Here is a 22968-nt window from a genome sequence, read left to right as displayed (position 1 = left end):
AAAGTTAATACAATTACTTACTCTGTCTTTGTTTTCCTCGCTGCAGAAGACTGCAATGACATTAGAGACAGCAGCACACAGCGCGGCACCACCTCAGAGAGTCTGCATGTGGACGCCCCTGGCTCCTCCCACAAGTCCAGTCACAACGGGGAGCTGAGGATCCTGAGTGTCTACGGAAAAGGGGAGGGCCCGCTGGCGCTGGACGGCCATGACACCGTATCTGAACTGGAGGCCTTGAGCTCGCTGTCTGCGGACCGCAGCGTGGCCAAGAGCCTGAACTGCAGCGAGCGGCTCGTCCACCATGAGGAGCCGACTGGGCATCGGGGCGGCCGCAAGGGCCGGCCTGGTGTCTCGTTAGGTAAAGGTTTTCCCGACAATACCAAGACAACCATCCACATGTGTAGCCACCCCGACGAGAAGCCCTACAGCTGTGACCAATGCATGAAGAGCTATGCACAGAAAGGCGACCTTGCGATCCACATGACGATTCACTCCAGGGAGAAGCCCTACAGGTGCGACCAATGCGTGAAGAGCTATAGACAGAAAATCAGCCTTGAGATCCACATGAGGACTCACTCCGGGGAGAAGCCGTACGGGTGCGACCAATGCGTGAAGAGCTTCAAAGATAAAGGCAGCCTGAAGATCCACATGAGGACTCACTCCGGGGAGAAGCCCTACAGCTGTGACCAATGCATGAAGAGCTACAGTCGAAGCACCCACCTGAAGACCCACATGAGGTCTCACTCCGGGGAGAAGCCCTACAGCTGTGACCAATGCATGAAGAGCTACAGTCGAAGCGACAACCTGAAGAACCACATGTGGACTCATTCCGGGGAGATGCCCTACAGCTGTGACCAATGCATGAAGCGCTTCAGTCGAAGCGACCACCTGAAGATCCACATGAGGTCTCACTCCGGGGAGAAGCCCTACAGCTGTGACCAATGCACGAAGCGCTTCAGTCGAAGCATCCACCTGAAGACCCACATGAGGTCTCACTCCGGGGAGAAGCCCTACAGCTGTGACCAATGCATGAAGCGCTTCAGTCGAAGCGACCAGCTGAAGATCCACATGAGGTCTCACTCCGGGGAGAAGCCTTACAGCTGTGACCAATGCGTGAAGAGCTATAGACAGAAAATCAGCTTTGAGATCCACATGAGGACTCACTCCGGGGAGAAGCCGTACGGGTGCGACCAATGCGTGAAGAGCTTCAAAGATAAAGGCAGCCTGACGATCCACATGAGGACTCACTCCGGGGAGAAGCCCTACAGCTGTGACCAATGCATGAAGAGCTACAGTCGAAGCACCCACCTGAAGACCCACATGAGGTCTCACTCCGGGGAGAAGCCCTACAGCTGTGACCAATGCATGAAGAGCTACAGTCGAAGCGACAACCTGAAGAACCACATGTGGACTCATTCCGGGGAGATGCCCTACAGCTGTGACCAATGCATGAAGCGCTTCAGTCGAAGCGACCACCTGAAGATCCACATGAGGACTCACTCCGGGTAGAAGCCCTTCGTGTGTCTGGAGTGCAAGGCCAGCTTCAGCAACCCGAGCCTTTTGCGTGTGCACATTCTCAATCACACGGGCAGTGGGGTGCATTGACACTGGGCAACGAGACGCTTTGATTGACATCTCTATCCTGTATTCGTTGAAATGACTGCTGTAGGTTTTTTTTCATCATGGTTAAAGAGGCTTTCCAACTTTTGACATGCTTTCTGTTTTTATCGTTGTAAATAATTGATCTGTGAAGAATCACTTATTTGTTGGACAATATTAGATTTAATTTTAGAGCATTATGGCGCGTTTCCACCGAGTGGAGCGGTACGGTGCGGTACGGTTCGGTTCTGCCGACTGATTCAGTTTTATTTTTCTAATGTTTTGTGTGTAGTCTGAGACTGTAGGCTACTGCTGCCTGTCTTTTCCAGGTCACTTGAAGAGATGTTTAATCTCAATGACATTCTTCTGGTAAAACAAAAACTCATCTTAAACTCTTAGGTCAGGTAGCCAATGTACAATCTGCAATTTTGTAAAAAATATATTTTATTATTGACAACAGTGAGCTGAACATTATAGGGTCCCGTCCTTCCAGTCCCTGTTTTCTCAGTTAAACACAAATCAACTACATTTGTCCCAGTGTTTGTTACATATGAAATAAAGGGAAAAAAATGCTCTTTCTCTGGTAACATCATTCGCGACGCCGTTCTTCTTCGTTGTTTCTTCTATTTGTCTCTAACTCATGCTCCAATCTTTCATCGATCGATGCTTCGGATTTTGTGGATGCAACAGAATATATGATGCATAATTTTAGCAACATTTAAGATGATCGTGATGAGTTCTGCCCGGTCTGCCTCCATTTTGTCTATGGTCAAATCAAAACAAACCACAGTGACAGCGGCCGCATGTGTTTAAGAGATGAGCCCTGTAAACCAAAAATGGAGACATTTGTGTGTCTGTTTCCCCTGCACCACACAACATTATCACACACACACACACACCGCTCCTGTTCTCCTTTGTGCAACGTGTTGACGCGTCTCACACAAAGTGATTTGGCTAATGGCTTACTTCATATAAGTCTGGTAGGGTCAGACAGTAAAATTAGCACGTCACATTCGGGTCATCAGTAAAAAAGTACCGTACCAACTAAGTACCGTACCTAATAGTCTATACAAATAATGTTTGCAAATATCCAACCACCTTCTAATTTCCCTCTTAAATGGCTGCAGTTGCTAGTAATGTTTCCATTCTATCAGTCAACCAGAGGTCATATTTTCACAGATACAAAACAAGTGATACAAACATTGCTCTTGTCGTTTTTAGATAATTTATTGTGGAAATGTTTCACATACCTTTCAGCTCTATATACAGCAGATGCTGTCTATAACCTCTAACCTAATACCTTGACTTAACCATCTAACCAGCTAGTAGCTATACTCGCCACTCACAACTACACAACTACTCCTAGAATTGCTTGCAAACTGCATCATGTGTTGTTACTGAGACTCGTTTTGAATAAGCGTCTATTCGGTCCACATTGGAAATCTTTGGAAAATAAAAGTTGATTCCCCTCACATGAGGAGCTGTAGGTCTGCAAGTCAATGAAGGCGGCTAACAGGAAGCCAATGTTTCTGGATACACAATACCAGCTCAGGCCTTGTCTTTCTCTGTCTGCCTCTATACCTTCCTCTCCAATTTGAAACGTTGAAAAATATTCAATGGGAGAGAAATACATGGTGGTATTTCTTCCTCTATGTTTCCATTCTAAATTAGTAAAAAGTAATATTTTATTATTTTTTATTATTTTCCAATAATATTTCACTCTAATAACACTTGATTAAAAGAGAGATGTAAGATGTATGTCTTACTTATAAATGATTAAGGCCAGACTGCTATTTTACTTGCCCAGATGTCTATCTCCACAGATCACGTTGCAACGGCTTGAACAGGGACATTTGAAGGACAATGGATAGTTGCAAACATTATTTGTATAGACTATTAGGTATGGTACTCATACCTAATAGGCATACTGACGACCGGACCATGACCTGGTTTACTGTCTGACCCCACCAGACTTGTATGCAGCAAGCCATTAGCTAAATGACTTTGTTTGAGGCACATCAACACATTGCACAAAGCATCATGGGAGATCTCACAACAAGACTGTGTATCAGTCTTGTTGTTCACACTGTTAGGTGTTGTTTGTCAAATAAACAATAACAACAACAACTATAAATGTTTAGTAGCTTAATCATGTCTTGTTCGCCCGTCAGATGCCTGTGAACTTCTTCGACAATACTACTGTACTACTCTGGTACAGCCACAACAAGTAGAGACTTGCAAGGTGACATTGCTCATTTAACTGTCTAATCTCCCTGATGCACATAGACACTTTGTGTCCCCAACTTTGTGTGAGACACTTCAATGCGTGGTCCAATGGATCAAGTTAAATCTCTGTGTGTTATATTGTTGTGTGATGAAGGGAAAACGGACACACTAGTGTCTTGACTCTATGCTCTTATTGTACCCTTAAATTGAGTTGATGGATATCTGAACCTAGAGTTACAAGAGGTGTAGGCCTACAGGGGTTCCAAGTCATGTAATTGCCAGGGACAGGTTAACTAAAGTGAGGGACTAGATAGTTGTGTGGGGTTGACGGGTGTGGGTATGTGGTGTTCTGTGCTGAATTCAACCAGTTTCGTGTTATGTTTGTTCGTAAGTGCCCCAGCCACTCCACTAGGGGGCAGCCGCGCGCTATGTTTTGTATCACCAGGGCTTTAACAGGCAGAACGATCCTATCCTTCTTTGCACCCGCTTGAATATTGCATTCAAATATGGCGTTGTAGAGTGATTGGGAAAGGTTTTCTGTCCCTTCGACGTTCATTCATTCAGGTGGTTACCCCGCTGCAAGATGGCGGCATTGTTGACGCATGCTTAGCAGCCGAATGCGATATCTAGTCCGTATATATGCATGATTGCAAGCTGTTGCCCAACGTGAAGGAAGAATGCTTAACAACCGCCTTTTAAGGACGCCACCAAGCACTGTTCCAATGCACCTTTTTCGCGTCCTTTGATTTTGAGAATTCCGAGAATTTTCAGCATCGCTGGATCCTCAACGAGCAAAAAAACCCACTATCCTTTGTGTTCACACGCTGCGCGGGGTATTCAAAAAATTGCGGAGGAGATGGAAGTGAAATGATTTGAAAGTTTTCAGAAATATTTAGTGCCGTATTGCTTTTTATACATTCATCATGTAAATTCAAAAAACATATCTTAAAGACCTGTGCGATTTTTTTTTTGCAACGTAATTATAGGTTATATTTTGAATGGATTGATTTGTTTTAACTTAACTTACTTACTTACAAACTACTGTCGCCAATAAGAATTTCAACATTAAAATATTTACCACTGGTGCAGTATAAATGGCTGATAATTTTTCATGCAAAGAAAATACAATTAATCGCGAAGAAGTTTGATAATGTTAGGTTTTGCGTGAGGCCGCTTTGTGAACTACAGCTGCTCTCGACGCGAATGATATACGTCACCACCCGCACGTGGAACTCTGGTGCAGACAATAGCGACCTCTCTGCCCCACCTCACCGCGGTTTACCAAGGGGAGGATAGCAGCATCGAAAGAGGTGAAAACCATTACAATAATAATAATATAAATAAAAATAATTAAGGGGGATGTGGGGAGTTTCAGTCATGCCGATGGGGAGATTGTCGGTCTTGTTCACGCCAGTCGCAGGGAGCGTGACGTCACATACACGTAGTCTTTCTCATTGTGTATTCTCCACAGCTTTTACCTGAACAATTGCACAATACACGGTCAAACTCTTGACGTCAAAAATTATCGTTTAAATCCACAAACAGGGGCATATAAAGACTGGGACCAGAAAATGATTGCGTTCTCTGCATTGAAACCCATTCATATTTTACGATCTCATAGGCCCCATTGGGGTCTACCGGAAAAGGGCGGGACTTCGCCACTATTAAAAAGCGGAAGCGCTCCCACACGGACAAGGCGTTCATCCGAACTCCGAACGCTCACAGACGCTCGGCAGCACAGGAGCGCTCCAGCCTCGTCTCCATAGACTGCGACTCGCAGGGAAGCGTTACGGCAAGACTGCATCCTCCTCTTCGGAACACAGGAATGTGTTCTGTGTATTTTACAGGTGAGCTGGTGTAGTTTTGTGCACAACGATGCTATAAGTTAATATGATGTGATACGAAGTTTTGTGAAATTGTATACTGAGCCCTAATGTTTAGATGGAGAACCGAGCGAAAAGACTTGGTGCCTCACCCCCACTTGGAACTCTGGTATAGTACAGACATGGCGATGTAGTTACCCCCGATGTTGGATATTATGCGTTATAATCAATTGAAATTAGTAAAACAAGGCTGTGTTCATGTTGTGCTCAGATAATTTTGCGCTGGTGTTCGTTCAATATCCTCAACCTGGTCACCCGCTTTAGGTTTGAGTCTAGCGAGGAGACGTCCCTCTCCAAAAACTGAATCTGTGTCTGCAGTACACATTTTAAATTCTGTGTCAATGTTACATAGATGCATTTAAATAGTTTCTTTCACTACACTTCTCCTTTTGTGCAAACAATGACTTTCTGTATTTTTTCCCCCTCTCGGCAGAAGACTTTGGAGACAGCAGCACGCAGTGCTGCGCCACCTCAGAGAGTCTGCATGTGGACGCCCCTGGCTCCTCCCACGTGTCCAGTCACAACGGGGAGCTGAGGATCCTGAGCGTCTATGGAAAAGGGGAGGGCCCGCTGGCGCTGGACGGCCATGACCCCCTCTTCACCACGTCCGAAGGGAAGGCCCTGAGCTCGCTGTCTGCTGACCGCAGCGTGGCCACGGGCCTGGAGCGCGGAGAGCGGTTGGTCCGCCGTGAGGAGCTGAGTGTGCAGGTTGGAAATCATCTTCTCATTCACCATCCAAAAGAGAGGCCTTCTCTGTTACACCTCCAGCACACACCAATAGAAAGCACACACCTTTATGACTCAGTGTGTCGTTAGTGGGGATTGATAACTATTCTGTGCAAATGAAAGAATATGTCTGATGTGTGTTTCCTTCTTTATGTTGAAAGCAGCAGACCCCAGACACCATTTCAATCAAGGTTGAAGAGGATCTTGGTGGAGGCATGCCCGCTGTAGGTTAGTAATACACATTGCATCTATGCAAGGAAACAACCTGGATCAACTGAGAATTTACTAGATTCTACCTGCTCTAAAAAGCTTGATCCTCTTTGGAAAAGCATCATGACCAGAGCCCTGATAAAACACAAGTGAAACTTGGGAGTTGCAGTTCAAAGATGGAAACCGTCAAGAGGCCAGAAGGGTTTAGAGACGGATGCCACATGAGCTGGTTCATGGACGAGGAGACATCCCTCTCCAAAACTCTGAATCTGTGTCAGAGTTTGTGTCAATGTTGCATGTGTCAATGTTGCATACACATGCATTTAAATAGTTTCTTTCATGTGTACAAATACACACTTCTCCTTTTGTGCAAATGATGTATCAAAACAATTACTTACTGTCTTTTTCCCCCTCTCTGCAGAAGACTGCGATGCCTTTGGAGACAGCAGCACACAGCGCGGCGCCACCTCAGAGAGTCTGCGTGTGGACGCCCCTGGCTCCTCCCACGTGTCCAGTCACAACGGGGAGCTGAGGATCCTGAGCGTCTTCGGAAAAGGGGAGGGCCCGCTGGCGCTGGACGGCCTTGACACCCTCTTCACCACGTCTGAAGTGGAGGCCCTGAGCTCGCTGTCTGCGGACCACAGCGTGGCCACGGGCCTGGACAGCAGCAAGCAGTTGGTCTGCCGTGAGGAGCTGAGTGTGCAGGTTGGAAATCATCTTCTCATTCACCATTCTCTGTTACACCTCCAGCACACACCCATAGAAAGCACACACTTTTATGACTCAATGTGTCGTTAGTGGGGATTGATAACTATTCTGTGCAAATGAAAGAATATGTCTGATGTGTGTTTCCTTCTTCATGTGGAAAGCAGCAGACCCCAGACACTATTTCAGTGAAGGTTGAAGAGGATATTGGTGGAGGCATGCCGGCTGTAGGTTAGTAATACACATTACATCTATGCAAGCAAGCAAACGACCTGGATCAACTGAGAATGTACTAGATTCTACCTGCGCTAAAGAGCCTGGTCCTCTTTTTGAAAAGCATCTTGACCAGAGCCCTGCTAAAACACAAGGACTACTTCCAGTTTATAGTAGAATGATTTACATATTCTGCATGGCAGACAGGTGTCAGGAATGCTGAGATCAGCTCTGATTCCCAATATAACTACAGTATTGGTAAAACAGGTGATAGGAAACTACAGATGACCTGGGTTGTGTCTTTATGACGTTCCCACATCCTTAAAAGAGGGAGATGTAGCGGTGCCTTCTCAGCTGGAGCTTTTGACCCTTGACCCCCCCAAGGGGAACAAGGAAAAGGTATAACCAACAAATAGAAGTTTGAAAGAATGTCCAAATATAATTCTTCCAATACACAAGTGTGTACAAAGTACATACAGTATCCCTTTGTGCAAATAATAAGTTGTGGCAACCCGGTCCACAAGAGTTCTCACGGCAAGTACCATGCAGAGGTTCCAAATAAAGCCATAGTCGGCGTTTATTCACAGGTAAGGCATTGAACAGGAAATACATAAACTGTACTATGGCCTCCGAGAGACACGAGTAAAAGAATGTATCGTCGGCATTCTGCTGGGTCGTCGTTCCTGCGTCTCCCTGGGTTGAGTTCTCGGTCTCCTTTTAAGATGTCCGCCCGGTCTTTTCCTCTCTCCGGCCAGTTGTTGATTGCATTGAGTGAAGATGTGCTCTCTGCCGCCGGCTAGTGGATGGCGGCGGTACACGCCGTCCACCACTAGCCCACGGTTCGGGTTGCCACAAAGTTAATACAATTACTTACTCTGTCCTGTTGTTTTCCTTGCTGCAGAAGACTGCAATGACATTAGAGACCGCAGCACACAGCGCGGCACAACCTCAGAGAGTCTGCATGTGGACGCCCCTGGCTCCTCCCACAAGTCCAGTCACAACGGGGAGCTGCGGATCCTGAGTGTCTACGGAAAAGGGGAGGGCCCGCTGGCGCTGGACGGCCATGACACCGTATCTGAACTGGAGGCCTTGAGCTCGCTGTCTGCGGACCGCAGCTCGTTAGGTAAAGGTTTTCCCGACAATACCAAGACAACCATCCACATGTGTAGCCACCCCGACGAGAAGCCCTACAGCTGTGACCAATGCATGAAGAGCTATGCACAGAAAGGCGACCTTGCGATCCACATGACGACTCACTCCAGGGAGAAGCCCTACAGGTGCGACCAATGCGTGAAGAGCTTCAGATATAAAAGCAACCTGAAGACCCACATGAGGACTCACTCCGGGGAGAAGCCTTACAGCTGTGACCAATGCGTGAAGAGCTATGCACAGAAAATCAGCCTTGAGATCCACATGAGGACTCACTCCGGGGAGAAGCCATACGGGTGCGACCAATGCGTGAAGAGCTTCAAAGATAAAGGCAGCCTGAAGATCCACATGAGGACTCACTCCGGGGAGAAGCCCTACAGCTGTGACCAATGCACGAAGCGCTTCAGTCGAAGCACCCACCTGAAGATCCACATATGGACTCACTCCGGGGAGAAGCCCTACAGCTGTGACCAATGCATGAAGAGCTATGCACAGAAAGGCGACCTTGCGATCCACATGACGATTCACTCCAGGGAGAAGCCCTACAGGTGCGACCAATGCGTGAAGAGCTATAGACAGAAAATCAGCCTTGAGATCCACATGAGGACTCACTCCGGGGAGAAGCCGTACGGGTGCGACCAATGCGTGAAGAGCTTCAAAGATAAAGGCAGCCTGAAGATCCACATGAGGACTCACTCCGGGGAGAAGCCCTACAGCTGTGACCAATGCACGAAGCGCTTCAGTCGAAGCATCCACCTGAAGACCCACATGAGGTCTCACTCCGGGGAGAAGCCCTACAGCTGTGACCAATGCATGAAGCGCTTCAGTCGAAGCGGCCACCTGAAGATCCACATGAGGTCTCACTCCGGGGAGAAGCCTTACAGCTGTGACCAATGCGTGAAGAGCTATAGACAGAAAATCAGCCTTGAGATCCACATGAGGACTCACTCCGGGGAGAAGCCGTACGGGTGCGACCAATGCGTGAAGAGCTTCAAAGATAAAGGCAGCCTGAAGATCCACATGAGGACTCACTCCGGGGAGAAGCCCTACAGCTGTGACCAATGCATGAAGAGCTACAGTCGAAGCACCCACCTGAAGACCCACATGAGGTCTCACTCCGGGGAGAAGCCCTACAGCTGTGACCAATGCATGAAGAGCTACAGTCGAAGCGACAACCTGAAGAACCACATGTGGACTCATTCCGGGGAGATGCCCTACAGCTGTGACCAATGCATGAAGCGCTTCAGTCGAAGCGACCACCTGAAGATCCACATGAGGACTCACTCCGGGTAGAAGCCCTTCGTGTGTCTGGAGTGCAAGGCCAGCTTCAGCAACCCGAGCCTTTTGCGTGTGCACATTCTCAATCACACGGGCAGTGGGGTGCATTGACACTGGGCAACGAGACGCTTTGATTGACATCTCTATCCTGTATTCGTTGAAATGACTGCTGTAGGTTTTTTTTCATCATGGTTAAAGAGGCTTTCCAACTTTTGACATGCTTTCTGTTTTTATCGTTGTAAATAATTGATCTGTGAAGAATCACTTATTTGTTGGACAATATTAGATTTAATTTTAGAGCATTATGGCGCGTTTCCACCGAGTGGTGCGGTACGGTTCGGTTCTGCCGACTGATTCAGTTTTATTTTTCTAATGTTTTGTGTGTAGTCTGAGACTGTAGGCTACTGCTGCCTGTCTTTTCCAGGTCACTTGAAGAGATGTTTAATCTCAATGACATTCTTCTGGTAAAACAAAAACTCATCTTAAACTCTTAGGTCAGGTAGCCAATGTACAATCTGCAATTTTGTAAAAAATATATTTTATTATTGACAACAGTGAGCTGAACATTATAGGGTCCCGTCCTTCCAGTCCCTGTTTTCTCAGTTAAACACAAATCAACTACATTTGTCCCAGTGTTTGTTACATATGAAATAAAGGGAAAAAAAATGCTCTTTCTCTGGTAACATCATTCGCGACGCCGTTCTTCTTCGTTGTTTCTTCTATTTGTCTCTAACTCATGCTCCAATCTTTCATCGATCGATGCTTCGGATTTTGTGGATGCAACAGAATATATGATGCATAATTTTAGCAACATTTAAGATGATCGTGATGAGTTCTGCCCGGTCTGCCTCCATTTTGTCTATGGTCAAATCAAAACAAACCACAGTGACAGCGGCCGCATGTGTTTAAGAGATGAGCCCTGTAAACCAAAAATGGAGACATTTGTGTGTCTGTTTCCCCTGCACCACACAACATTATCACACACACACACACACCGCTCCTGTTCTCCTTTGTGCAACGTGTTGACGCGTCTCACACAAAGTGATTTGGCTAATGGCTTACTTCATATAAGTCTGGTAGGGTCAGACAGTAAAATTAGCACGTCACATTCGGGTCATCAGTAAAAAAGTACCGTACCAACTAAGTACCGTACCTAATAGTCTATACAAATAATGTTTGCAAATATCCAACCACCTTCTAATTTCCCTCTTAAATGGCTGCAGTTGCTAGTAATGTTTCCATTCTATCAGTCAACCAGAGGTCATATTTTCACAGATACAAAACAAGTGATACAAACATTGCTCTTGTCGTTTTTAGATAATTTATTGTGGAAATGTTTCACATACCTTTCAGCTCTATATACAGCAGATGCTGTCTATAACCTCTAACCTAATACCTTGACTTAACCATCTAACCAGCTAGTAGCTATACTCGCCACTCACAACTACACAACTACTCCTAGAATTGCTTGCAAACTGCATCATGTGTTGTTACTGAGACTCGTTTTGAATAAGCGTCTATTCGGTCCACATTGGAAATCTTTGGAAAATAAAAGTTGATTCCCCTCACATGAGGAGCTGTAGGTCTGCAAGTCAATGAAGGCGGCTAACAGGAAGCCAATGTTTCTGGATACACAATACCAGCTCAGGCCTTGTCTTTCTCTGTCTGCCTCTATACCTTCCTCTCCAATTTGAAACGTTGAAAAATATTCAATGGGAGAGAAATACATGGTGGTATTTCTTCCTCTATGTTTCCATTCTAAATGAGTAAAAAGTAATATTTTATTATTTTTTATTATTTTCCAATAATATTTCACTCTAATAACACTTGATTAAAAGAGAGATGTAAGATGTATGTCTTACTTATAAATGATTAAGGCCAGACTGCTATTTTACTTGCCCAGATGTCTCTATCTCCACAGACTTTGCAACGGCTTGAACAGGGACATTTGAAGGACAATGGATAGTTGCAAACATTATTTGTATAGACTATTAGGTATGGTACTCATACCTAATAGGCATACTGACGACCGGACCATGACCTGGTTTACTGTCTGACCCCACCAGACTTGTATGCAGCAAGCCATTAGCTAAATGACTTTGTTTGAGACACATCAACACATTGCACAAAGCATCATGGGAGATCTCACAACAAGACTGTGTATCAGTCTTGTTGTTCACACTGTTTGGTGTTGTTTGTCAAATAAACAATAACAACAACAACTATAAATGTTTAGTAGCTTAATCATGTCTTGTTCGCCCGTCAGATGCCTGTGAACTTCTTCGACAATACTACTGTACTACTCTGGTACAGCCACAACAAGTAGAGACTTGCAAGGTGACATTGCTAATTTAACTGTCTAATCTCCCTGATGCACATAGACACTTTGTGTCCCCAACTTTGTGTGAGACACTTCAATGCGTGGTCCAATGGATCAAGTTAAATCTCTGTGTGTTATATTGTTGTGTGATGAAGGGAAAACGGACACACAAGTGTCTTGACTCTATGCTCTTATTGTACCCTTAAATTGAGTTTCGCGTGGACAGAGAAACCCCCTTTTTATGTCGGACCTAGCCACAGAGAGAACAGCGTCAGCCAAGGATGGAGAGCTAGGAGGAAGTAGGTAAACCATCTGAGGTGGAAGCAGGCATGAACAATCTGCAGATGAACTACAAAGGTCCATCATATCACACTTTGTGGCAGCCCTGGACTGGGATGGACATTGAGGTGCAAGGGTGAATGAAGATACACACAGAAGCACATACAAAAAACATGTAATGTTGTCTGAAGAAAAAAGGGGTTATTATTGAGATTAAGTTAAGTGATCTAGAGTGCTTTAGTAAACTATGGCAGTTGTTCTGATGGATATCTGAATCGAGTTACAAGAGGTGTAGGCCTACAGGGGTTCCAAGTCATGTAATTGCCAGGGACAGGTTAACTAAAGTGAGGGACTAGATAGTTGTGTGGGGTTGACGGGTGTGGGTATGTGGTGTTCTGTGCTGAATTCAACCAGTTTCGTGTTATGTTTGTTCGTAAGTGCCCCAGCCACTCCACTAGGGGGCAGCCGCGCGCTATGTTTTGTATCACCAGGGCTTTAACAGGCAGAACGATCCTATCCTTCTTATCCTATCCTACCCGCTTGAATATTGCATTCAAATATGGCGTTGTAGAGTGATGGGAAAGGTTTTCTGTCCCTTCGACGTTCATTCATTCAGGTGGTTACCCCGCGGCAAGATGGCGGCATTGTTGACGCATGCTTAGCAGCCGAATGCGATATCTAGTCCGTATATATGCATGATTGCAAGCTGTTGCCCAACGTGAAGGAAGAATGCTTAACAACCGCCTTTTAAGGACGCCACCAAGCACTGTTCCAATGCACCTTTTTCGCGTCCTTTGATTTTGAGAATTCCGAGAATTTTCAGCATCGCTGGATCCTCAACGAGCAAAAAACCCCACTATCCTTTGTGTTCACACGCTGCGCGGGGTATTCAAAAAATTGCGGAGGAGATGGAAGTGAAATGATTTGAAAGTTTTCAGAAATATTTAGTGCCGTATTGCTTTTTATACATTTATCATGTAAATTCAAAAAATATATCTTAAAGACCTGTGCGATTTTTTTTTTGCAACGTAATGATAGGTTATATTTTGAATGGATTGATTTGTTTTAACTTAACTTACTTACTTACAAACTACTGTCGCCAATAACAATTTCAACATTAAAATATTTACCACTGGAGCAGTATGAATGGCTGATAATTTTTCATGCAAAGAAAATACAATTAATCGCGAAGAAGTTTGATAATGTTAGGTTTTGCGGGAGGCCGCTTTGTGAACTACAGCTGCTCTCGACGCGAATGATATACGTCACCACCCGCACGTGGAACTCTGGTGCAGACAATGGCGATCTCTCTGCCCCACCTCACCGCGGTTTTCCAAGGGGAGGATAGCAGCATCGAAAGAGGTGAAAACCATTACAATAATAATAATATAAATAAAAATAATTTAGGGGGATGTGGGGAGTTTCAGTCATGCCGATGGGGAGATTGTCGGTCTTGTTCACGCCAGTCGCAGAGAGCGTGACGTCACATACATGTAGTCTCTCTCATTGTGTATTCTCCACAGCTTTTAACTGAACAATTGCACAATACACGGTTAAACTCTTGACGTCAAAAATGATCGTTTAAATCCACAAACAGGGGCATATAAAGACTGGGACCAGAAAATGATTGCGTTCTCTGCATTGAAACCCATTCATATTTTACGATCTCATAGGCCCCATTGGGGTCTACCGGAAAAGGGCGGGACTTCGCCGCTGTTAAAAAGCGGAAGCGCTCCCACACGGACAAGGCGTTCATCCGAACTCCGAACGCTCACAGACGCTCGGCAGCACAGGAGCGCTCCAGCCTCGTCTCCATAGACCGCGACTCGCAGGGAAGCGTTACGGCAAGACTGCATCCTCCTCTTCGGAACACAGGAATGTGTTCTGTGTATTTTACAGGTGAGCTGGTGTAGTTTTGTGCACAACGATGCTATAAGTTAATATGATGTGATATGAAGTTTTGTGAAATTGTTTTCCGAGCCCTACTGTTGAGACGGAGAACCGAGCGAAAAGACTTGGTGCCTCACCCCCACTTGGAACTCTGGTATAGTACAGACATGGCGATGTAGTTACCCCCGATGTTGGATATGATGCGTTATAATCAATTGAAATTAGTAAAACAAGGCTGTGTTCATGTTGTGCTCAGGTAATTTTGCGCTGGTGTTCGTTCAATATCCTCAACCTGGTCACCCGCTTTAGGTTTGAGTCTAGCGAGGAGACGTCCCTCTCCAAAAACTGAATCTGTGTCTGCAGTACACATTTTAAATTCTGTGTCAATGTTACATAGATGCATTTAAATAGTTTCTTTCACTACACTTCTCCTTTTGTGCAAACAATGACTTTCTGTATTTTTTCCCCCTCTCGGCAGAAGACTTTGGAGACAGCAGCACGCAGTGCTGCGCCACCTCAGAGAGTCTGCGTGTGGACGCCCCTGGCTCCTCCCACGTGTCCAGTCACAACGGGGAGCTGAGGATCCTGAGCGTCTATGGAAAAGGGGAGGGCCCGCTGGCGCTGGACGGCCATGACCCCCTCTTCACCACGTCCGAAGGGAAGGCCCTGAGCTCGCTGTCTGTGGACCGCAGCGTGGCCACGGGCCTGGAGCGTGGAGAGCGGGTGGTCCGCCGTGAGGAGCTGAGTGTGCAGGTTGGAAATCATCTTCTCATTCACCATCCAAAAGAGAGGCCTTCTCTGTTACACCTCCAGCACACACCAATAGAAAGCACACACCTTTATGACTCAGTGTGTCGTTAGTGGGGATTGATAACTATTCTGTGCAAATGAAAGAATATGTCTGATGTGTGTTTCCTTCTTTATGTTGAAAGCAGCAGACCCCAGACACCATTTCAATCAAGGTTGAAGAGGATCTTGGTGGAGGCATGCCCGCTGTAGGTTAGTAATACACATTGCATCTATGCAAGGAAACAACCTGGATCAACTGAGAATTTACTAGATTCTACCTGCTCTAAAAAGCTTGATCCTCTTTGGAAAAGCATCATGACCAGAGCCCTGATAAAACACAAGTGAAACTTGGGAGTTGCAGTTCAAAGATGGAAACCGTCAAGAGGCCAGAAGGGTTTAGAGACGGATGCCACATGAGCTGGTTCATGGACGAGGAGACATCCCTCTCCAAAACTCTGAATCTGTGTCAGAGTTTGTGTCAATGTTGCATGTGTCAATGTTGCATACACATGCATTTAAATAGTTTCTTTCATGTGTACAAATACACACTTCTCCTTTTGTGCAAATGATGTATCAAAACAATTACTTACTGTCTTTTTCCCCCTCTCTGCAGAAGACTGCGATGCCTTTGGAGACAGCAGCACACAGCGCGGCGCCACCTCAGAGAGTCTGCGTGTGGACGCCCCTGGCTCCTCCCACGTGTCCAGTCACAACGGGGAGCTGAGGATCCTGAGCGTCTTCGGAAAAGGGGAGGGCCCGCTGGCGCTGGACGGCCTTGACACCCTCTTCACCACGTCTGAAGTGGAGGCCCTGAGCTCGCTGTCTGCGGACCACAGCGTGGCCACGGGCCTGGACAGCAGCAAGCAGTTGGTCTGCCGTGAGGAGCTGAGTGTGCAGGTTGGAAATCATCTTCTCATTCACCATTCTCTGTTACACCTCCAGCACACACCCATAGAAAGCACACACTTTTATGACTCAATGTGTCGTTAGTGGGGATTGATAACTATTCTGTGCAAATGAAAGAATATGTCTGATGTGTGTTTCCTTCTTCATGTGGAAAGCAGCAGACCCCAGACACTATTTCAGTGAAGGTTGAAGAGGATATTGGTGGAGGCATGCCGGCTGTAGGTTAGTAATACACATTACATCTATGCAAGCAAGCAAACGACCTGGATCAACTGAGAATGTACTAGATTCTACCTGCGCTAAAGAGCCTGGTCCTCTTTTTGAAAAGCATCTTGACCAGAGCCCTGCTAAAACACAAGGACTACTTCCAGTTTATAGTAGAATGATTTACATATTCTGCATGGCAGACAGGTGTCAGGAATGCTGAGATCAGCTCTGATTCCCAATATAACTACAGTATTGGTAAAACAGGTGATAGGATACTACAGATGACCTGGGTTGTGTCTTTATGACCTCCCCACATCCTTAAAAGAGGGAGATGTAGCGGTGCCTTCTCAGCTGGAGCTTTTGACCCTTGACCCCCCCAAGGGGAACAAGGAAAAGGTATAACCAACAAATAGAAGTTTGAAAGAATGTCCAAATATAATTCTTCCAATACACAAGTGTGTACAAAGTACATACAGTATCCCTTTGTGCAAATAATAAGTTGTGGCAACCCGGTCCACAAGAGTTCTCACGGCAAGTACCATGCAGAGGTTCCAAATAAAGCCATAGTCGGCGTTTATTCACAGGTAAGGCATTGAACAGGAAATACATAAACTGTACTATGGCCTCCGAGAGACACGAGTAAAAGAATGTATCGTCGGCCTTCTGCTGGGTCGTCGTTCCTGCGTCTCCCTGGGTTGAGTTCTCGGTCTCCTTTTAAGATGTCCGCCCGGTCTTTTCCTCTCTCCGGCCAGTTGTTGATTGCATTGAGTGAAGATGTGCTCTCTGCCGCCGGCTAGTGGATGGCGGCGGTACACGCCGTCCAACACTAGCCCACGGTTCGGGTTGCCACAAAGTTAATACAATTACTTACTCTGTCCTGTTGTTTTCCTTGCTGCAGAAGACTGCAATGACATTAGAGACAGCAGCACACAGCGCGGCACCACCTCAGAGAGTCTGCATGTGGACGCCCCTGGCTCCTCCCACAAGTCCAGTCACAACGGGGAGCTGCGGATTCTGAGTGTCTACGGAAAAGGGGAGGGCCCGCTGGCGCTGGACGGCCATGACACCGTATCTGAACTGGAGGCCTTGAGCTCGCTGTCTGCGGACCGCAGCGTGGCCAAGAGCCTGAACTGCAGCGAGCGGCTCGTCCACCATGAGGAGCCGACTGGGCATCGGGGCGGCCGCAAGGGCCGGCCCGGTGTCTCGTTAGGTAAAGGTTTTCCCGACAATACCAAGACAACCATCCACATGTGTAGCCACCCCGACGAGAAGCCCTACAGCTGTGACCAATGCATGAATAGTTATACACAGAAAAGCAACCTGAAGATCCACATGAGGACTCACTCTGGGGAGAAGCCCTACAGCTGTGACCAATGCATGAAGCGCTTCAGAGGGAGCTTTAACCTAAAGCTCCACATGAGGTCTCACTCCGGGGAGAAGCCCTACAGCTGTGACCAATGCATGAAGCGCTTCAGCCAGCGCTCCAGCCTGAAGACCCACATGAGGTCTCACTCCGGGGAGAAGCCCTACAGCTGTGACCAATGCACGAAGCGCTTCAGTCAAAGCACCCACCTGAAGAGCCACATGTGGACTCACTCCGGGGAGAAGCCCTACAGCTGTGACCAATGCACGAAGCGCTTCAGTCAAAGCACCCACCTGAAGAGCCACATGTGGACTCACTCCGGGGAGAAGCCCTTCGTGTGTCTGGAGTGCAAGGCCAGCTTCAGCAACCCGAGCCTTTTGCGTGTGCACATTCTCAATCACACGGGCAGTGGGGTGCATTGACACTGGGCAACGAGACGCTTTGATTGACACCTCTATCCTGTATTCGTTGAAATGACTGCTGTAGGTTTTTTTTCATCATGGTTAAAGAGGCTTTCCAACTTTTGACATGCTTTCTGTTTTTATCATTGTAAATAATTGATATCTGTGAAGAATCACTTATTTGTTGGACAATATTAGATTTAATTTTAGAGCATTATGGTGCGTTTCCACCGAGTGGAGCGGTACGGTTCGGTTCTGCCGACTGATTCAGTTTTATTTTTCTAATGTTTTGTGTGTAGTCTGAGACTGTAGGCTACTGCTGCCTGTCTTTTCCAGGTCACTTGAAGAGATGTTTAATCTCAATGACATTCTTCTGGTAAACAAAAACTCATCTTAAACTCTTAGGTCAGGTAGCCAATGTACAATCTGCAATCTTGTAAAAAATATATTTTATTATTGACAACAGTTAGCTGAACATTATAGGGTCCCGTCCTTCCAGTCCCTGTTTTCTCAGTTAAACACAAATCAACTACATTTGTCCCAGTGTTTGTTACATATGAAATAAAGGGAAAAAAAATGCTCTTTCTCTGGTAACATCATTCGCGACGCCGTTCTTCTTCGTTGTTTCTTCTATTTGTCTCTAACTCATGCTCCAATCTTTCATCGATCGATGCTTCGGATTTTGTGGATGCAACAGAATATATGATGCATAATTTTAGCAACATTTAAGATGATTGTGATGAGTTCTGCCCGGTCTGCCTCCATTTTGTCTATGGTCAAATCAGAACAAACCACAGTGACAGCGGCCACATGTGTTTAAGAGATGAGCCCTGTAAACCAAAAATGGAGACATTTGTGTGTCTGTTTCCCCTGCACCACACAACATTATCACACACACACACACACACACACACAGCTCCTGTTCTCCTTTGTGCAACGTGTTGACGCGTCTCACACAAAGTAATTTGGCTAATGGCTTACTTCATATAAGTCTGGTAGGGTCAGACAGTAAAATTAGACACTTTGTGTCCCCAACTTTGTGTGAGACACTTCAATGCGTGGTCCAATGGATCAAGTTAAATCTCTCTGTGTTATATTGTTGTGTGATGAAGGGAAAACGGACACACAAGTGCCTTGACTCTATGCTCTTATTGTACCCTTAAATTGAGTTTCGCGTGGACAGAGAAACCCCCTTTTTATGTCGGACCTAGCCACAGAGAGAACAGCGTCAGCCAAGGATGGAGAGCTAGGAGGAAGTAGGTAAACCATCTGAGGTGGAAGCAGGCATGAACAATCTGCAGATGAACTACAAAGGTCCATCATATCACACTTTGTGGCAGCCCTGGACTGGGATGGACATTGAGGTGCAAGGGTGAATGAAGATACACACAGAAGCACATACAAAAAACATGTAATGTTGTCTGAAGAAAAAAGGGGTTATTATTGAGATTAAGTTAAGTGATCTAGAGTGCTTTAGTAAACTATGGCAGTTGTTCTGATGGATATCTGAACCTAGAGTTACAAGAGGTGTAGGCCTACAGGGGTTCCAAGTCATGTAATTGCCAGGGACAGGTTAACTAAAGCGAGGGACTAGATAGTTGTGTGGGGTTGACGGGTGTGGGTATGTGGTGTTCTGTGCTGAATTCAACCAGTTTCGTGTTATGTTTGTTCGTAAGTGCCCCAGCCACTCCACTAGGGGGCAGCCGCGCGCTATGTTTTGTATCACCAGGGCTTTAACAGGCAGAACGATCCTATCCTTCTTTGCACCCGCTTGAATATTGCATTCAAATATGGCGTTGTAGAGTGATGGGAAAGGTTTTCTGTCCCTTCGACGTTCATTCATTCAGGTGGTTACCCCGCGGCAAGATGGCGGCATTGTTGACGCATGCTTAGCAGCCGAATGCGATATCTAGTCCGTATATATGCATGATTGCAAGCTGTTGCCCAACGTGAAGGAAGAATGCTTAACAACCGCCTTTTAAGGACGCCACCAAGCACTGTTCCAATGCACCTTTTTCGCGTCCTTTGATTTTGAGAATTCCGAGAATTTTCAGCATCGCTGGATCCTCAACGAGCAAAAAAACCCACTATCCTTTGTGTTCACACGCTGCGCGGGGTATTCAAAAAATTGCGGAGGAGATGGAAGTGAAATTATTTGAATGTTTTCAGAAATATTTAGTGCCGTATTGCTTTTTATACATTCATCATGTCAATTCAATAAATATATCTTAAAGACCTGTGCGATTTTTTTTTGCAACGTAATGATAGGTTATATTTTGAATGGATTTGTTTTAACTTAACTTACTTACTTACAAACTACTGTCGCCAATAACAATTTCAACATTAAAATATTTACCACTGGAGCAGTATAAATGGCTGATAATTTTTCAAGCAAAGAAAATACAATTAATCGCGAAGAAGTTTGATAATGTTAGGTTTTGCGGGAGGCCGCTTTGTGAACTACAGCTATGCGAATGATATACGTCACCACCCGCACGTGGAACTCTGGTGCAGACAATGGCGACCTCTCTGCCCCACCTCACCGCGGTTTACCAAGGGGAGGATAGCAGCATCGAAAGAGGTGAAAACCATTACAATAATAATATAAATAAAAATAATTAGGGGAATGTGGGGAGTTTCAGTCATGCCGATGGGGAGATTGTCGGTCTTGTTCACGCCAGTCGCAGGGAGCGTGACGTCACATACATGTAGTCTCTCTCATTGTGTATTCTCCACAGCTTTTACCTGAACAATTGCACAATACACGGTCAAACTCTTGACGTCAAAAATTATCGTTTAAATCCACAAACAGGGGCATATAAAGACTGGGACCAGAAAATGATTGCGTTCTCTGCATTGAAACCCATTCATATTTTACGATCTCATAGGCCCCATTGGGGTCTACCGGAAAAGGGCGGGACTTCGCCACTATTAAAAAGCGGAAGCGCTCCCACACGGACAAGGCGTTCATCCGAACTCCGAACGCTCACAGACTCTCGGCAGCACAGGAGCGCTCCGGCCTCGTCTCCATAGATCGCGACTCGCAGGGAAGCGTTACGGCAAGACTGCATCCTCCTCTTCGGCACACAGGAATGTGTTCTGTGTATTTTACAGGTGAGCTGGTGTAGTTTTGTGCACAACGATGCTATAAGTTAATATGATGTGATATGAAGTTTTGTGAAATTGTATACTGAGCCCTAATGTTTAGATGGAGAACCGAGCGAAAAGACTTGGTGCCTCACCCCCACTTGGAACTCTGGTATAGTACAGACATGGCGATGTAGTTACCCCCGATGTTGGATATGATGCGTTATAATCAATTGAAATTAGTAAAACAAGGCTGTGTTCATGTTGTGCTCAGGTAATTTTGCGCTGGTGTTCGTTCAATATCCTCAACCTGGTCACCCGCTTTAGGTTTGAGTCTAGCGAGGAGACGTCCCTCTCCAAAAACTGAATCTGTGTCTGCAGTACACATTTTAAATTCTGTGTCAATGTTACATAGATGCATTTAAATAGTTTCTTTCACTACACTTCTCCTTTTGTGCAAACAATGACTTTCTGTATTTTTTCCCCCTCTCGGCAGAAGACTTTGGAGACAGCAGCACGCAGTGCTGCGCCACCTCAGAGAGTCTGCATGTGGACGCCCCTGGCTCCTCCCACATGTCCAGTCACAACGGGGAGCTGAGGATCCTGAGCGTCTATGGAAAAGGGGAGGGCCCGCTGGCGCTGGACGGCCATGACCCCCTCTTCACCACGTCCGAAGGGAAGGCCCTGAGCTCGCTGTCTGTGGACCGCAGCGTGGCCACGGGCCTGGAGCGTGGAGAGCGGTTGGACCGCCGTGAGGAGCTGAGTGTGCAGGTTGGAAATCATCTTCTCATTCACCATCCAAAAGAGAGGCCTTCTCTGTTACACCTCCAGCATACACCAATAGAAAGCACACACCTTTATGACTCAGTGTGTCGTTAGTGGGGATTGATAACTATTCTGTGCAAATGAAAGAATATGTCTGATGTGTTTCCTTCTTTATGTTGAAAGCAGCAGACCCCAGACACCATTTCAATCAAGGTTGAAGAGGATCTTGGTGGAGGCATGCCCGCTGTAGGTTAGTAATACACATTGCATCTATGCAAGGAAACAACCTGGATCAACTGAGAATTTACTAGATTCTACCTGCTCTAAAAAGCTTGATCCTCTTTGGAAAAGCATCATGACCAGAGCCTTGATAAAACACAAGTGAAACTTGGGAGTTGCAGTTCAAAGATGGAAACCGTCAAGAGGCCAGAAGGGTTTAGAGACGGATGCCACATGAGCTGGTTCATGGACGAGGAGACATCCCTCTCCAAAACTCTGAATCTGTGTCAGAGTTTGTGTCAATGTTGCATGTGTCAATGTTGCATACACATGCATTTAAATAGTTTCTTTCACGTGTACAAATACACACTTCTCCTTTTGTGCAAATGATGTATCAAAACAATTACTTACTGTCTTTTTCCCCCTCTCTGCAGAAGACTGCGATGCCTTTGGAGACAGCAGCACACAGCGCGGCGCCACCTCAGAGAGTCTGCGTGTGGACGCCCCTGGCTCCTCCCACGTGTCCAGTCACAACGGGGAGCTGAGGATCCTGAGCGTCTTCGGAAAAGGGGAGGGCCCGCTGGCGCTGGACGGCCTTGACACCCTCTTCACCACGTCTGAAGTGGAGGCCCTGAGCTCGCTGTCTGCGGACCACAGCGTGGCCACGGGCCTGGACAGCAGCAAGCAGTTGGTCTGCCGTGAGGAGCTGAGTGTGCAGGTTGGAAATCATCTTCTCATTCACCATTCTCTGTT

At 46.2% G+C, this 22968-nt stretch overlaps 3 protein-coding genes across 3 annotated transcripts in view; 2 read left to right on the top strand and 1 right to left on the bottom strand.

Moving 5' to 3' along the window:
• The window catches only part of LOC311341747 (uncharacterized protein), a gene marked incomplete at its 5' end in the record, with an annotated part of 386212 nt that overhangs the window by 40580 nt on the left and 322664 nt on the right, over window positions 1-22968 (top strand). Inside the window, 5 exon segments of the mRNA XM_084466545.1 lie at window positions 7066-7349; window positions 7514-7580; window positions 15881-16164; window positions 16329-16395; window positions 22650-22933. Coding sequence (XP_084322671.1) covers window positions 7066-7349; window positions 7514-7580; window positions 15881-16164; window positions 16329-16395; window positions 22650-22933 — 986 coding nt within the window.
• LOC311341753 (uncharacterized protein) overlaps window positions 1-22968 on the bottom strand; it is a 361346-nt gene that overhangs the window by 48508 nt on the left and 289870 nt on the right. The window lies entirely within an intron of this gene.
• Window positions 8724-10004, top strand: LOC311342345 (uncharacterized protein; the record flags this gene model as incomplete). The annotated part of the gene is made up of 2 exons (XM_084467194.1): window positions 8724-9137; window positions 9306-10004. 2 exons carry the CDS (start codon window positions 8724-8726, stop codon window positions 10002-10004), a joined length of 1113 nt encoding a protein of 370 aa, XP_084323320.1.

The sequence above is a fragment of the Micromesistius poutassou genome (assembly GCF_964030765.1).
Source record: "Micromesistius poutassou genome assembly, chromosome: 4".
NCBI lineage: Eukaryota > Metazoa > Chordata > Actinopteri > Gadiformes > Gadidae > Micromesistius > Micromesistius poutassou.
Note: the sequence above shows the minus strand (reverse complement) of the source record. Positions and strands in the feature narration are given on the sequence as shown.